The sequence below is a fragment of the Sabethes cyaneus genome, chromosome 3 (assembly GCF_943734655.1).
Source record: "Sabethes cyaneus chromosome 3, idSabCyanKW18_F2, whole genome shotgun sequence".
In the NCBI taxonomy this organism is placed as follows: Eukaryota; Metazoa; Arthropoda; class Insecta; order Diptera; family Culicidae; genus Sabethes; species Sabethes cyaneus.
Genome location: NC_071355.1, coordinates 139,593,650 through 139,609,897, shown reverse-complemented (window position 1 = coordinate 139,609,897; position 16,248 = coordinate 139,593,650). Strand labels below are relative to the sequence as shown.

At 38.3% G+C, this 16,248-nt stretch overlaps 4 protein-coding genes across 5 annotated transcripts; 1 reads left to right on the top strand and 3 right to left on the bottom strand.

Moving 5' to 3' along the window:
* Window positions 1-1,535: 1,535 nt before the first annotated feature.
* On the bottom strand, window positions 1,536-2,194 carry LOC128743587 (uncharacterized). The gene has a single exon (XM_053840189.1). It carries the CDS (start codon window positions 2,032-2,034, stop codon window positions 1,696-1,698), a length of 339 nt encoding a protein of 112 aa, XP_053696164.1. The 5' UTR covers window positions 2,035-2,194; the 3' UTR covers window positions 1,536-1,695.
* Window positions 2,195-6,615: 4,421 nt separating this feature from the next.
* LOC128742185 (PAT complex subunit CCDC47) lies at window positions 6,616-8,724 on the top strand. 2 transcript variants are annotated; one of them, XM_053838452.1, is made up of 4 exons: window positions 6,616-6,885; window positions 6,946-7,824; window positions 7,887-8,231; window positions 8,296-8,724. In XM_053838452.1, the coding sequence occupies exons 2-4, from the start codon at window positions 6,967-6,969 to the stop codon at window positions 8,530-8,532; spliced, it is 1,440 nt and encodes a 479-aa protein (XP_053694427.1). In that variant the 5' UTR covers window positions 6,616-6,885; window positions 6,946-6,966; the 3' UTR covers window positions 8,533-8,724. The 2 variants fall into 2 exon arrangements, with proteins under 2 accessions (XP_053694427.1, XP_053694426.1); XM_053838451.1 differs by having other exon boundaries at window positions 6,616-6,891; window positions 6,948-7,824.
* Window positions 8,725-8,859: 135 nt separating this feature from the next.
* LOC128742489 (PI-PLC X domain-containing protein 2) lies at window positions 8,860-12,648 on the bottom strand. Its single transcript, XM_053838867.1, has 2 exons — window positions 12,368-12,648; window positions 8,860-11,681 (listed from the first exon to the last, which is right to left on the bottom strand). The coding sequence occupies exons 1-2, from the start codon at window positions 12,616-12,618 to the stop codon at window positions 10,949-10,951; spliced, it is 984 nt and encodes a 327-aa protein (XP_053694842.1). The 5' UTR covers window positions 12,619-12,648; the 3' UTR covers window positions 8,860-10,948.
* A 691-nt stretch (window positions 12,649-13,339) lies between these two features.
* LOC128740200 (uncharacterized) lies at window positions 13,340-15,175 on the bottom strand. Its single transcript, XM_053835729.1, has one exon. The coding sequence runs from the start codon at window positions 15,173-15,175 to the stop codon at window positions 13,340-13,342; it is 1,836 nt and encodes a 611-aa protein (XP_053691704.1).
* Window positions 15,176-16,248: the final 1,073 nt, after the last annotated feature.

Genomic DNA, 16,248 nt, shown 5'->3' with positions numbered 1-16,248 from the left:
ACAAAGTGCACACGACAGCGACGCGACGCGACCTCGCTCACATTCATTTAAATACGCAGCTCTTTTCCGCCGGAAGCAGGGCTACCCAATTAAAAAAAAATGTGAGCGAAGTCGCGTCGCGTCGCTGTCACATGCCCTCTGTACGGGGCCTTATTGACTTGTAAGTAGTGTTTGGTTGACAAGAGCATTATGTAGTATGTAGCTTAACCACCAGTGAACCGATATGACGACGACAGCTCATTGTATCCGAAAGTTTGAATAATTAAAATATGTTGAATATAATTGAATTAAAATACACAAGAACTTTTGGAGTATTCATTAAATCTATCCAACAAATGATGAAAATTAGAATGACTTTACTTACTACGGCGGGAATTAGAAATAGACCCTACTAGCATTGTTGCTCCGTAACTACAAAAGATACAGCCAAACTTTATTCAGTAAATTTATAATATAGATAATAACTAAGTTGAGTTTTTTCAAAAAAGTGCTACGAGTTCAAAGTTTTAGTTTTGAAGTGTGTTTGAAAATTATATTGCTAATATGTACATGCGATGATATAGTGACCGTGCAATGATGAACCACTTGACAAAGAAATGGTCCATTCTCGAGCCTTGATAAAGAATACATATTATTCGAAACGTTGGTAGAAGAGAAAAACACCGTTTTTTCTGCTTATTTACTGCGACTGCGAAGCCGAAAAAGTTTCCATTAAGTGAATCACCAGTCGGTATGAAAAAATTGTAGTGATAATAACTAATACTACAAAAGTCCCATACAGGATTTTTACAAATGTTGCTCGGTTGAGAAGACGGTACTGTCGAATAAATCAAAATAGAGTCAAAGTGAGCGGATTTGGTTTTAAGGTAGTAGGTCTGTACGGCGTAGTCGATGTTAAAATAAAATAACTAAGAGAGCTAAAGACAAATTTAACAAAAATTAGTATTTATAAGTTTTATCCTGAGAGTTTACAATTTATATTAGAGCGAATAAAGGCGCTATAACCTAGGTTTTAACCAAGGACAAGTAAGGAAATGTACATGTCCCATCTCCGAAGGTCCGGAGTATTATATAAACTTTACTAGCTAAATACTCCCAACGAAAATAATATTACAAATAATCAGAAGCGGTTGCTACGAGACGTCCCCGTTTCTTCTTCCCCTGTTGATTTGGAAATCTGTCCATCTGTGTATGAATAATTTATTCACACAAGATTCATTTTATATAATCGTCTTTGCGGTAATACTTCACAGTTGGCCTGGCCGATTTAACATTTATAATATATTTCAGATATATTACAAACGTCAATACAGACAAGAAAAGAATTTAAAATATTTCTATGAGTAGAAATAATTAAAATTATTTCCAGGAATCCTTCATTGCGGCTGTGTTGGTATTAATAAGGATAAAAATAGAGTTTACAATTCATATTATAGTTTATAATATTGTTGAAACCTCAACAGAAGTAAGCAATGCTCGCTATGCAAAGTAGTTGCAAATTTCGGATTCATACCAGGACCACTTTATTTGTAATACAGTAGAGATATATTGTGAAAAAAAGCTTTTTTATTTACAAAGATAAGTCCAGCATTACCAATAGAATCATTAACAATCAAGAATTTTAAATAATATAAACGATAATTGTTATTTTCCTGTATATACTATTTTACAATGTGTTCTAAATTAAATGATTCCTCAGCTTTGTATAGTTAGCTTAATTTTTTCGAGATCCTCGTCAATTTGACGCTGAATACTATCTCGTGCTTCTTGTAATTCAGTTTGCGTGGCTAACAATTTCTTCTTTAAATTTTCAATATCAATTTTCATGCTGTGAAATTGCTCATGGTCTTCAAGGTACGTTTGGAACACCTTCCACCAATCCTCAATATCCGGCTCCTCAGTGGCACTGCTATCCAAAGATCGAACTTTTTCTGTTGGTTGACGTTCGACACAAAATGTTTCAAGATCTTCCATTATTTGCTCCACTGACGGTGGTGCGGGTTGTGGTGATAATTTATTTGCCTTTTTGAACATAGTTCTGTCTAATATCGAAAAGCACCAATCAATCAATGCACGTTTATTATTGCTACTTATTAAGTATTAACGTGACAATTCACTATTTTTCTTTTAATGATACTTATAAGTAAATAAAATCCAATCGAGAGATGACTAAACTTTCTTAACTTCTTTGACACTTGAGCACTTGACGTCGGGGTCGAATGTCGATTCGATTGTTTGTAGTAAAGTCCTATAAATGCAAAGTCTGGACTAAAGACCTATAAATGTTCAATTTAAATATTATTTGTCGACCAACATTTGAAAGGGGCGTATGAGCCAACTGTCAAACAGAACGAGTGAGAGTTATTTTTTGCTGGAGCAGCATAGGAAAATGAACTCTCACTCGTTCTGTTTGACAGTTGGCTTATCCGCCCCTTTCAAATGTTAGTCGACATTTTAAACCGGCTGACAGAAAGTCATGACATGCATGTTTTCGTGACTTGAATTACATCATCAGCTCACTTCCCGAACGCTTTACACGAAGGCCCCTTCCCGCTTACGAAAATTTCGGATGCCTGGCAGAAATCGAACAGAACCAGTCTTCATTTTTCGCCCGATTATCTTTATGTCAAATGTAACACTTTGAGGCAGGAGAAAAGCGGTTCATCAGTTTTGCAGTTTCGGGCAAAAGGTAAGAAAATAATATGGAACATGATAAAGCAGGTATAATTTAATTGTTAACCTGTTTATTGCACGCTTCTTGCTGCCACATTCCGCTGCTGCCACCCTCCAAAATAGGAGCAAAAGCTGAATTGGTACAAAACCGGTTTTTATTCGAAACCTCTGGCAGAAATCGAACAGAAATCCAGCAGAAAAACCGAGGCGAAATTTCTGCCCGAGTCGGATGTGTCATTTCTGCTAGTTTTCACGGGTGACTGCGGCCAGAAATCCGGCAGAATCGGCAGAATGTCTGACAGAAAAAGTTTTTCGCTGCCAGATTTTTGTTCGATTTCTGCCGGACGCGCCTAAGCGGGTTAGGGTACTTACTTACTTACTTACTTACTTACTTACTTACTTACTTACTTAATCAGCTCCAGGCCGTGGTTTCCTCTGCTGTACGAAGAAGTCGTCTCCATTCTACTCGGTCCATGGCCGCAATTCGCCAGCCACGTAGTCTACGTAGGGTCCGCAGGTCGCCTTCCACTTGATCGATCCATCTTGCTCGTTGCGCGCCCCGCCGTCTCGTTCCAGTCGGATCGTTATTGAGAACTTTTTTAACCGGGCAGTCGTCCGACATCCTCACGACATGCCCAGCCCATCGCAGGCGACCGATTTTTGCGATGTGAGCGATGGGTGGTTCCCTAAGCAGCTGATGCAATTCATGGTTCATTCGCCTCCTCCACGTTCCGTCTTCCATCTGCACCCCGCCGTAGATGGTGCGCAACACCTTCCGTTCGAAAACACTAAGGGCGCGTTGGTCCTCCAGGAGCATAGTCCATGTCTCATGGCCGTAAAGGACTACCGGTCTAATCAGCGCCTTGTAGATTGTTAACTTCGTGCGGTGGCGAATTTTGTTCGATCGCAGCGTCCTACGGAGTCCAAAGTGGGCACGATTTCCTGCCATAATGCGTCTTTGTATTTCTCTGCTGGTGTCGTTGTCTGCGGTAACCAGTGAGCCCAGATACACGAACTCTTCTACCACCTCGATTTCATCACCGTCTAAATGAATCCGGGGAGGGAGGTCAGCATTCACTTCTTTAGAACCTCTTCCTTTCATGTATTTTGTTTTTGATACATTAATGACAAGTCCTATCCGTTTGGCTTCAGCTTTCAGTCCGATGTACGTTTCCGCCATCTTCTCAAAGGTACGTGTAATGATGTCAACGTCGTCAGCGAAACCAAGAAGCTGGACGGACTTCGTGAATATCGTGCCACTCGTGTCTATACCCGCTCTTCTTATCACACCCTCCAAAGCGATGTTAAACAGCAAACATGAAAGCCCATCACCTTGCCGTAACCCTCTTCGAGATCCAAAGGGACTCGAGACTGCCCCTGATACTCGAACAACACACATTACTCGATCCATCGTCGCCTTGACCAATCGCGTTAGTTTATCCGGAAATCCGCGGGTTAGGGTACCGCCAGAGTAAACACGACAGCGACGCGACGCGACTTCGCTCACATTCATTTAAATACGCAGCCCTGCTTTCGGCGATAAAGGGCTGCCTTTTTAAACGTATATACGAGAGCCACAGAGAACAGACTACCAGGTAATTAACAAAAAGTGTGTAAAAGGTTTTTATGTAATCAACAAGTAATCCTTCAATAGAGCACCCCTCGAGCAGTAAGTGGCAAACTAAATCTTGATGTCGCTGCCATCGCTGCTATGTAACTCCATCACAAAGAAATATTGATAAAGGTACATGCATATTTTTTGATACGTTTGGCAAACTATTTCTGGAGGGCGCTGCCAACAGATTTTACACACAAAAAATCGATTACTTCCTTCGAGCCTGTTAATCTGTTCTCTGTGCGAGAGCGATGTCGCATCGCGTCGCAGTCGCGTTTACTCTGGCGGTACTCAAAGCACAGAGAACAGATTAACAGGCTCGAAGGAAGTAATCGATTTTTTGTGTGTAAAATCTGTTGGTAGCGCCCTCCAGAAATAGTTTGCCAAACGCATCAAAAAATATGCATGTACCTTTATCAATATTTCTTTGTGCTGGAGTTACATAGCAGCGATGGCAGCGACATCAAGATTTATAGAGTGACTATATACAGAGTGGCGCCAAGTCATCCCAAATGTATGCAATGCGGTTTATCCTAGGGTTTTCCTTCTCTTTCCTGCATACGCGTTGGATAGGTTGTCTGCTCGATTGGAATGACACTGACAGATAATTATCATTCCAATTTTGACATTGTCGCCACTCTGTATATATAACGAGCTGCAGTGAACGTCAGCGACAGCATGTCCTGCACGCTTAAAAAATTTGACCCACTTTCACGAAAAGTGGAACAGCTCAAAACATGCGTATATTTTACACACTATTTTGAGTAGCTCTTACTCCTTTTATGAGTTCCACCGTAGAAGCTCATTAATGAGCAATATTTACTCAAAAATGAGTGCCATTTCACCCAAAACTGGGTAGTACTTACACAAATTACGAGTAAATTTAACTCAGTTATGAGGTCGACCTAAACTACTCAGAATTTAGAAATTGCCATTACTCAAATTTTTGGGTTGTTCCACTTTTTGTCATAGTGAGTCGATTTTTACTCATTTTTGAGTTGAAAGTCACTCATTTCTGAGTTAATCTTATTCATTCGCGGGTTAAATTTTTTAAGCGTGTGGGCTCAAAATTTGACAGCGGGCCCAAATCAGACTGCTGGCAGTTGAGTGAAACGCAGTACTGACATGCTATCGCATTTTCGCACACACGAGATGTTGGCAGCGAAAACATGGTTGCCTGCCGATGGGGTGGTTACGATATAAGCTGGAATCACACTGACCGTCAGCGAACATCATCGGCAACGTATCGTAACGGACCGTCAGCAGCGGGGTGCTATCCCTATCTTAACGAACGGTGTTTGACAGTCGACTTAACGAAGGGCGCTATTGCAGGCAGAGATGCCATATTTTCTAAAAAAATGTCTGCAACTGCTCGAAAACCGGAAAAATCGAGCAGTTTTCCGGCTACTCGAATTTTCTGGTTTGAAAATAATCTGCGAAAATCTGCACACTTTTTTAGGAAGTCTGTGAAAGTTTAAAGAGCTTCGAACAAAAATCTGCAACAAAACAATAAAAGTCATAAAAACTGCAAATATCTGCAAATTTATAATGATCTGCAAGACCCAAGGGACTGGCAACCCTATCCCAACTCAATGTGTTTGACCGTAGCCATCATCTACTGCCGGCTTGGGTATTATTTGCAAAAATCTGCCTAGATTTGAAAATACTACCCATCTGCCAGCATCCCGGCTTTGCAGAGTGAAACGAACAGCACGTATAGCGGTGTCATGCTATTTCATTTACGCAAATGGTTAGATGTTGACTGCAAAAACATGGCTGCCTAGCAGGACCGTGGCAAGACCGTTCCAAAAATCTGCAATTTGCAGACAAATCTGCAAATCTGGTATCCCTGATTGCAGGAAAAGCGCCCGTCTGACAGGTAAATTTGCTGCCAACCTTGTCAAGATGTGCTGAGATCTTGGCAACAAAAACATGGCTCCCATCGCAAGCCCCTGACCGTCAGCGATGGTCGCATGTATTTTCAATGAGCGCATTCACACGAGTGCCTTGACGTTCCGTGATGTGACGTTCCGGACGCGTGTGAATGCGCTCATTTAAAAATGCAAGCAACCATCACTGACGTTCTGTTACGATACGTTGCCGTTGATGTTCGCTGATGGTCAGTGTGATTCCAGCTATACCCTATACGCTGCCGAAGATGTTCACTGACGGTCCGTGTGATTCCAGCTTTATAGTCGACCCAGTCGAGCAGACTTTACACCCTTTACTTTACTCTTGACTTTACTTTATACTTTACTTGATGACAGTGATGACATCAGTAGTTGACTTTACATTTATAGGGCTTTAGGTGATGCAGGTGCAGGTTAGATCACAGTGATTAGTGATTACTGATTAACGAGTGGTTATTAAATTTGTAGTACCTACCTATTACGATTTTGCAATATCACCTAGTTTTTATGGTTGAATTAAAAAGATAATTACAAAGCCGAAGTAGTTTTACATTGGAATACATTAATCATTAATGCTCAAATGTGCATTTAACTACAAAAATAAATACTCCAAAAAAGGAAAAATCTGGACTTGTGGTCTGGTCTTAATTTTATTTTACTACAGTGAGGCAGCACAGCTCATGAGAACTGCGGGTGAGGAAATACCAATAAATAATACTTGAAATATCAGACTTCTTTATTTTTTACAGATTTTCTCGGATTTTAATTATGAGGTTAAAATTTATTCTGGCTTTGGCATTTCTATGCCTGATGCCAAGCTTACAAGTTCTCGCTGATAATTTTGAAGATAATGATTTTGCCGAATTTGAAGATTTTGATGATGAAGAATTCATTGTTGGTAATGTAGCCAGTACCCAGCAGCCCGAGATAATTGCTGCTGATACTGCAAAATCTAATGGAAATGTGAAAAAGAGTGATAGTGACTTTGCTGAAATTGACAACAACGACGAGGACGAAGCTGTAGTTGAAGACGAAGAGAATGAATTCGAGCATTTTCAGGATGAAGAAGAATTTGAGGGATTTCACGGAACGACAAATGAAGCCGATGACATCAAACACGGAGATCCGAAAAAGACTGAGCCAAAGTTAACGATGGCTAAGGTTCCCATGCATTTTCGGACTCACTGGGATTCATATTGGATGGAAATGTTAATGCTGGCTGGTCTTATGGCTTACTTTGCCAACTATTTATATGGAAACAAGAAGAATTCGTCTATTGCAAGTTTGTGGCTATCCACACACAAAAGTCTTCTTGAAGATAATTTTGTTCTTGTGGGAGACGATGGTAAGAAGGAGACTGAAGGATCCACCTTAAGCTTTATAAAAGAAAGCGAAAGTGTGTATACGCTTTGGTGCAGTGGCCGAACCTGCTGCGAGGGAATGCTAGTTGAATTGAAAATGATCAAACGGCAAGATTTAGTGTCGTTAATTGCTGGTATAATGAAGCCTGTTAACGATCAGCTGCATATAAAAGTGGAAATGTCTCCGGACTCAATGGACAACTTTGTTTTCTGTGTTGCCAATAAAAAGCAAGCTGCTAAAATGGGCAAAGAAATGAACGATTTGGTATAGGTTGATATAGTAACAACACCAAAAATATTGCTAATTGTGCATTATTTTATTTTCAGAGCAAGTTTTGCACTCTAGTCAACAAAACTGAGGAAAAATACAATATTCCCGGTTATTCATTGTTATCGGAGATTGCGGAAGCATCATCTAGCATATTAGACAGCAGACTGATAGCAGCATTAAATAAGTATTCACATCTTATAGAATATATTTACGCATCGGATCAATATAGTGGTCCAGTCCAGCAAGAAGATCCAAACACTCTCAAGCAACCCGAGGTTAAACGCATTTTACATTGTGGTTTTAATATACCTCCTAAGATCGAAATGGAAGAGTTGAAGCCTTTGTTGGTGCTAGTACTTTATTTGATGGAACGCATAAGACGCTTCCGTTTGTCAAAAGAAGCAAGTTGACATTATCATAGCTTATTCGAATGTATGCATTATGTTATCCGTTTATTTTTTATAGGGTAAAGCAAAGTCTGATAAAAATCGAGCTCGTGTGGAGGAAGAATTTATGAAAAATACCCATGCAGCACGTGCTGAAGCGGCAGCTCAACGACGAGAGGAGAAGCGCAAGGCGGAAAAAGAGAAAATTTTAGCTAATGATGATCCAGAGAAGCAAAGACGTTGGGAAGAGAAAGAAAGAAAGCGCCTCGAGAAAAAACGTCCCAAAATGAAGCAACTTTCAATTAAAGCCTTGTAAAACACAGGCAACTTGATAGTCATGGATTAAAATTCAAAGAAAAAGCAACTTCCGACTCAACAATTTTGTGAATAATGTAACACCCACAAGTAGCAACGATGGTTTGCTAGATTAGATGTAGTTGATAGCAGTTTTCTATAAAAGCAAAACCAAATTCTAATAGTTCGTTGACGGAATAAAGCGGTATATGAGTCCCATATAAATTTTGACGTTGAAAAATTTACCCGAAATCCCAAATGATAGCCTAGTTGAATTGATTTTCGGCAGCTTCATTAAAACTGATAAGCCTACAGTATTCTATAATAATTTATTCATTTCACCATCGAACATCAAATTTTATCACAAATTGCGTTTTTGTACGGTGCCTGTATAATGTCGTGTTAATTTGTTTTTGAACGTTTTTTTATGATGGCAATATTTTATGCATAGTTTTTGGAAAGTAAGTGGTACCTGTATTGAATATATATACAGAAAGTTTAATCTAAATAGCTATCTATTTCAATATTTCCCAACTATGAAAAAGATTACCTACCATTTTAAACCAAGCAGTAATAAAAGTTTTGCTAACATCAGTCTAATAAAGCTCTTTGAAAGCGATCAAAATTTTCGTCCGGTAAAATGCAAATAAATAAATTTTTATTGTGTTGCTTTTTAAAAGTGAAACTGGTGTCTCCAAATTTCCAATTTTGAACTAAAGATGCAACTTTATTGGACGCAACATAGAAGCTGCGGTCCCAAGAAAGACTGAATTAAATTGAGATCCGTTGTCTTTTGATTTTGCATGCTTTGTTTCATACATTATTACAGAATGTGATGTCAATGATGCATATAAAGGAATGGTCAACTACAATATAACTAAAGCGACTGCGTAAGTAAGATGCGATTGAATTCTGAATACTTTTTAATAGGTGTAAATTATGTGTAATTGGAAAAATAACACCAACGCATGATACTTGTACTCTGCTTAGATTTTTTTAATCCGGTAGCCCGTAGATTTACCTATAATTAATCTTTGAGCGTTAGTCAACCTTGCTTCACTAAAATATCTGTTAAAAGTTTATTTTTTGTACCGATATTGCCTAATCAAAAATTCCATGCCCACTAGCTCCCAGAAAAATAGACTCCCCGAAAACGTTGAAGCGTGTTTGCAGAAAATAAGACTATAATATACCAATTCCATATTCTTTTTATAAAAAAGGTACATCTTTTTTCTGTCGATTTCCTAAATATCAATCTTATACCTATTACACATTTTAGAGAAGATAAGCGTCCATGTCAAACCGTTGCATGAACGTGAGTTGAGACTAGGGTGGTCTGTGACTGCTAATCCAAGTCGATTTTACGATTTCAAAATACCATTTTTTTAAAATCTAGCTATGAAATGGGGCATTAACTGAGAGGAAGCGCAAACATGGCTTTTTGCTTCGCTTTTGGCTGAGCTAGGAGGTACGGTGGCGCGTGATGTCTTTTCGCTCTGACTCCAGCTGGTTTTGGCGAACCCTTTCGAATGAATTGACTTGGTCTGTAGTGACGAATATGAACATGTAAGTCCTAAACTATCCTAACCTATGGTAAATAAATTTTTGCTATTTTTTTGTCCTGGGAGCTCAGGCCTGAGTGAGAATCAATTGAAATTGTAAATTGAGTGTCAGTGTATAGTATAATGTTGAAGAACTGATTGTTCTCGCAATGATGACTGCTATTTGATATAACCTTAATATTTAATTATTCTTGAATACTGTTGTTGCTTTTTTGAGAATAAATACATTGATAGATTTTAGTATTATTTTTGATATAAATATTAGGCTGCAAATTAAGCCGTGTGTGTAATTGGAAGTTTACAATGAGCAAATTCGTACAAAACAACCATCTCTGTTGTCCCGACCCTTTTGAGTTTCAATAAAGTTTTGTAGATAGACTAAGCAGCTAACCAATACTTAATTTTTCTAGGATCAGCTTAGTCAAATATGTCGAAAAAAATATTTTTGCTTAAAAAACGAATTCAATTTTAAAGCCAAAAACTCATGCAATTGCTGGGACATAAGCTCAAACATCTTGTGCATTAAATTTCTTTATATTGTAATACAAGAAAAAGTTAACTATGTATTTAAACATTTAAGATTTCGGTTAGCACTTCATACTTATTTAAAAAAAATATTGATACTGGAAAGATCCCGGACAACGGTTACCCAATTTTGCACGGAACTGCTCCCAGAAATTTAGCCTAATAAAAGTGAGTACGCACGCATTAAAGTATCATCACAGAAAACATTTACATTGATTCTAATTCTAAACATTGAAAATAAATTTTCCTATCTACATCAGATTGTGCTGACCTGCAACAACTACAATTTGTTCGTTAAGAAGACTTCAACATTACCATGATTGTCCGCGATAAACTTTTTCCTTTGGCGATTTAAGTGCTCTTATGAGACGGAGAGCTTTCTGCACTATTACTTTGATCAAGAATTTTTTTATTTAGTGCTATGACAATTTTGGAGAAATTGCTATCCTTAATATCAATGAAATCGGCTAAGAATACATTTGATTTGGGTTTTTCATCGGGACCAAATAATCCTGGTGTCTGCATTTTGATCCAATCGGTAAGCTTTTTGTCTACTTCTTTTGCACAGGTGGTTCGCAGCGAAGAAATAAACCGTGGTACAATGTACCGAACAGTGGGTGTAAGGACGCATTGCGAAACATAACCGGTATCTGGATTGCGTTGTGCCAGCGACTCGTCCAGGTACTGTCGTAGCTTCTTAACCTTTATTTCATTAGGCCAGGGTGTCGGCCAATCCTGACTAAGCCAAAATCGATCATTTACACACGCATCACTACGGTATACGATCAGCACCTGCTTACCACTACTAGTAGCAGACTCAAGAGTGCAATCTTTCAATTGGCTAACATTACGAGAGTATATTTTCTTATCAAAAATTCGATTCAATTCAGCTGAAAGCATGCAGTGGTCTGTTGGATTGAAGAGATAAAAATGTTGACAATCTAGTATAACAAATTCTCGTGGATGAGTGCGGAGGAAGTCCTTCAGTTGTTCCAGTGAGTCCGTGATTTCCTCGCAAAACAATCCATGCACAAAGAAGAACTTGTCCTCGGGCCTTTTCATACAAATTCTTAGATCGAAGTATCTAAATTAGAAATAATTTAAATAATTTAAACGATTAAATTGATCACGCTGTGTATATCTCTCATGCTGAGAAAACCGTTTAATTGTGGACGATACTATAAAAACAAAACTTTCCTTTGCCTGATTATGATGATGTTATATAATATGATGTTTAATAAGTACCGTGAGCGCAGGTAATTCCGATCAGTTCCTAATTCCGATCACTCAACTAAAGTAACCGATTTTAAAAAAATTGAATTAAAATTTATAGCTCATTGCCAAGCTTTGATCATTAGGGTTCCCATAAACTATGGGTTTTGATTCCATCTTTTAAAAATCGACTACTTTAGTTGAGTGACCGGAATTAGGAGCTGATCGGAATTACCCGCGTTCACGGTATAATTAAGAGAGCATGTCTTTTTAATTTCGGGAAATGTTATACAAAATTGCAACTTATTGATAATATTTTTTTTAGAATAGAACGATAAAGGCGGTATAGCTAGATAAGATACACTGTATAGTAAGAAAAATAAATGCAAAATAATAATGCAAATACGATATTTTTAGAGTAATGAACCCTGACATTGATGGAATTGTCTGAACTTTGATACGAGCGAATGTATTGGTCGTGTATTTATTGCTTCTGTTTCGTTACGAGGAATATTTTCAGTAATAATAATATTAATCCAAATGATTCTGGTTACTCACCTTATCCCACATTTCAACTGTTCGATTATGTCCAACCGCTGAGTAACAGCCCAACGTTTTACTATGCAGGGTATAAATTTGTTAAGTGTTGCCACAATCGGTTCCGCGTCGGGAGCAATTGGTGCTTTGTTTTTGATTCCATACGACATAGTATCATGTGAGCCCGGAATTGCGAGATTTATGATCGGGACCATCTTCAATTCCTGTGGCAATTTCCCCATCCAATTTTCTAGATCCTCGTTGAAGTCCATTCTCAAAGAAGTTTTGAAATTTGTTGATACGTGATGTGCTGAAGATAAAAAGACTTGTTATTTTCTTTGAATCAATGACTTTAATGTCTCCCAGTTGGCCTTAAGGTACGAAACTGGTCTAACAAAACAAACCAGTCGTCGTATGGACATTTCGACTGGGAGAAAATGACTTACAATCGGAGCGTAGCATCATGTGTCGGACAAAAAATTCCGTAGATCAAATTCCGGTATCGGAATGAAGCTTTGCTTTGCTTCAGTGAATTATCTCTAAGTTTTTAACTTATTTCGGTTTCAATTGATTCAAAAGAAACCATTTATAACACACCTAAAATCAAACTTGGTACCTTTCGACTGGGAGAAAATGACTTACAATCGGAGTGTAGCATCATGTGTCGGACAAAAAATTCCGTAGATCAAATTCCGGTATCGGAATGAAGCTTTGCTTTGCTTCAGTGAATTATCTCTAAGTTTTTAACTTATTTCGGTTTCAATTGATTCAAAAAAACCATTTATAACACACCTAAAATCAAACTTGGTACCTTTGTAACCCCCTCCCGTATATCTACTGATCATTGGACAATAAAATTTAAATTCGATTGCGTCCGATTCAGTCGAGTCAATTGCCCATTTGCGTCTACAATTGTCGACGGCAAAACAAGAAAAAAACAAGCTTTTAGGAGAAAACTATATTTTTTAAAATGATTTATTAGTTCTCAGCAATTTAAACTTTTAACCCACGATGTTCATTCTTCAAAAATGTGATCTGGTTTCGCAATGCCTGTATTTGCATTTGAGCATCGTCAAAACTGGCCGAAAGGACAGCTATCTGATTTTGCATTTCACGTAATGCCTCTTCGCGGTTGTTGATTGTGACGGCAGCAGTGGCCCGACACTGAACAAGTTCAGTTTCCAGCGCATGTTGTGTAGCTAGTGTCGTTTTCTTGTCCTCTTGCGCACGGATGTTGGCTCTCGCAATAATGTTTGCTGTTTCCGCTCGAACGTCATCAACCTCTTTGAGTGCAGCTGCTAATTTATCTTCTAGTTTTGACTTGCCTTTTTCTGCGTCTTCCAACAATTCTGATACCTGTTCGAATTCAACCTTCAAAAGACTGTAATCCTTTTCCATTTCTGTATTTTGTGAAGCATGAGCATGGTGCAAGCGCTGCTCCAGATTTTTAACCTCCTTTGCAGATTTTTTCAGTTCATCCAAAAGTTTCTCATTCGACTTTCTTAATTCTTTTACTTTTTGATGCTCGGACTCTAAAAGGCTTGGAAATGGAGCTAGCTGGCGTAGTTTGTCTTGAAATTTTGCTTTAATTCTCTGTACTTCGATGTTAATTTGATCTTCTATTTTGCTATTTCTTACATCCAGTTTTTCCATTAGAAGCTTCTGTTCTTCGACCTTCTGCTGTGCTTCTAGGTATTTCCTGCGGTACTCATCCAATTGTTCCCCTTGTTCTTTCATCAGAACTTTAAACTCACCTTGTACATCTAACAGCTCGGAACATCGAGTTTTGAGTAACTCGAGTTCTGTTTTTTCCGACTCGTTCATCTGACAGGAACAAGTTTTTGCAAGGCGATCAGTTAGCATTTTGCACTCGTCAGATTTTTTTGTATAACTTTTTAGTAAATTTTGGTATTGATCGTCTTGTTTTAAAAGTGAGTAATTAGTTTGATCATGGCTAACATCGTCATTGCAATTTACTGCCTGGAATGTAGGGTACGCTGTTGACTTTGGAGAACTTTCGGTTAAATTGGTACCTAGCTCGGAACGTATAATGCTTAGAGCAGCACCCATTTGATTTAAATTTCGTTCCAAAGCATCTGTGTTTTCTTTGTAGAAACGCAATCTGTGCATCATATCCGCTTCGCAAAAATGAGTGTGTTTTGGTGATTTTTGGAGAATAGCTTCATTGTCACATCTAACTTTCATTACATCTGCAGTAAGAATGTCGACACGATTTTGCAAAATCTCTATGACTCTGTCTCGATTCATTAACTCTTTTTGCATTCTCTCGCCCACATCTGCATAAACTATAGAATCATCTATATGACTTTTTGAACTAACAGATGAAATATTCGAATCAACCGAAAATCGTTGCTTATGATTTGATACAATTCCCAGCACCCAAGGGTTACGACATACGTCGTCCAGTGGATCACTGCATAACGGAATGGGTTCCCACACTTGTCCTTTGTCTGTTCTTTGCTCCTGTACTAGGCTCTTTAGTAAATTCTTCAACAGCGCATTTTCTTTCTCAAGTCTGCTTTTCAGAAATGCAAGTTCCTCGTGATCGGAAGCAGACTTCGGCGAAAGTGACGCCAAAGTTTGGATTTTTCGTTTGAGCTCAAAAATGAAATTATTTTGTTTGGCCAACTTTTGTTTCATTTTCAAGATTCGTCGATTGTCTGTTTGGCCGGAGCTATCACCAGGGTTGGTGTGAGTCACGGTTTGAGTCCCTTTCAAGTCAGCGGCCATGTTCGGAACATCACCAATAATGTTTTCCATCAAAATACGAACGTTTTCTTCTGATGCTGTAAAATTTTGGTTATTCATTCTTCTTTGCAAATTTTGACTCTTGTTAATTTTGCAAGCGAAAAAAACTTTGTAAAAAATTGGTTCAAAGCTTGCTGCAATTTCTAGTTTGGGAAATAAAGTCAATTTACGACATACATTCGCACGATTTATAGAAGGAAAATATGCTGTTTTTTGAATTGTGGTTTAAATCTCGTTTAACCGAGGTTTAGCTAATTACATTTGTTCAAGAATTGATTTAACAAGTTTCCAATTACCTGTGAATTTTTGCTCTTTCAGTCCAAAATATAACAAAAGCTAACAAACACTTTTATCTTTTAAAATGTATTAAGTTGTTTTGACAGCAGTCTGTTATTGTGTGAAAAAGATCGGGATCTTCCAAAGATGCCAGATAATTTAAAGAAAATAATATTGTCAATTGCAAGGAAAATTGTACCATCCAAAGTGCGATATCGCTCATAAAAGAGCTATTTTAGCTTAAATCGTTTCGGTATCTTCGCAAGGGTATGTAATCATGCTATCTCTTTCTCATGTAGGAGTGAAGAGAGCATCCTTCAACTAGTTCGCCGGCAATTAGAATTTCCATTGAATAAAGCGTTAGCCGTCACTCGGACCGAAACGTCAGAAAAAACGGTTACACTGCAATCATTGAGCTTGCTGACGTTTGCCGCACGCACACATAGAGCTTGCTAATTTGTGGTTGTGTTGGTGGTTTGTTTTCCCCCAGTTTGAAAAACGTCATAGAAAAATCAACAGCAGCAACAACAAATCGCGTGTACGTATACGCGGCATAGTGTGCGTACGGTAGCTGTCAGCAATCTCAATAGGCGCGCAATTTATTGTTGCTGTTGTTAGATTTTACATGGATTTTACACGTTTGTTTTTGTTTTCCCCCAGTTATACCCCGGTAAAAAACATACGTTTGAGTGAAAAACGATAAGTTTTTGTAGCCTTTTGCACTGGGCTAAGCAAGCTCTATTGAGATTGCTGACAGCTACCGTACGCACACTATCCCGCGTATACGTACACGCGATTTGTTGCTGCTGCTGTTGGTTTTTCCATGACGTTTTTCAAACTGGGGGAAAACAAACCAC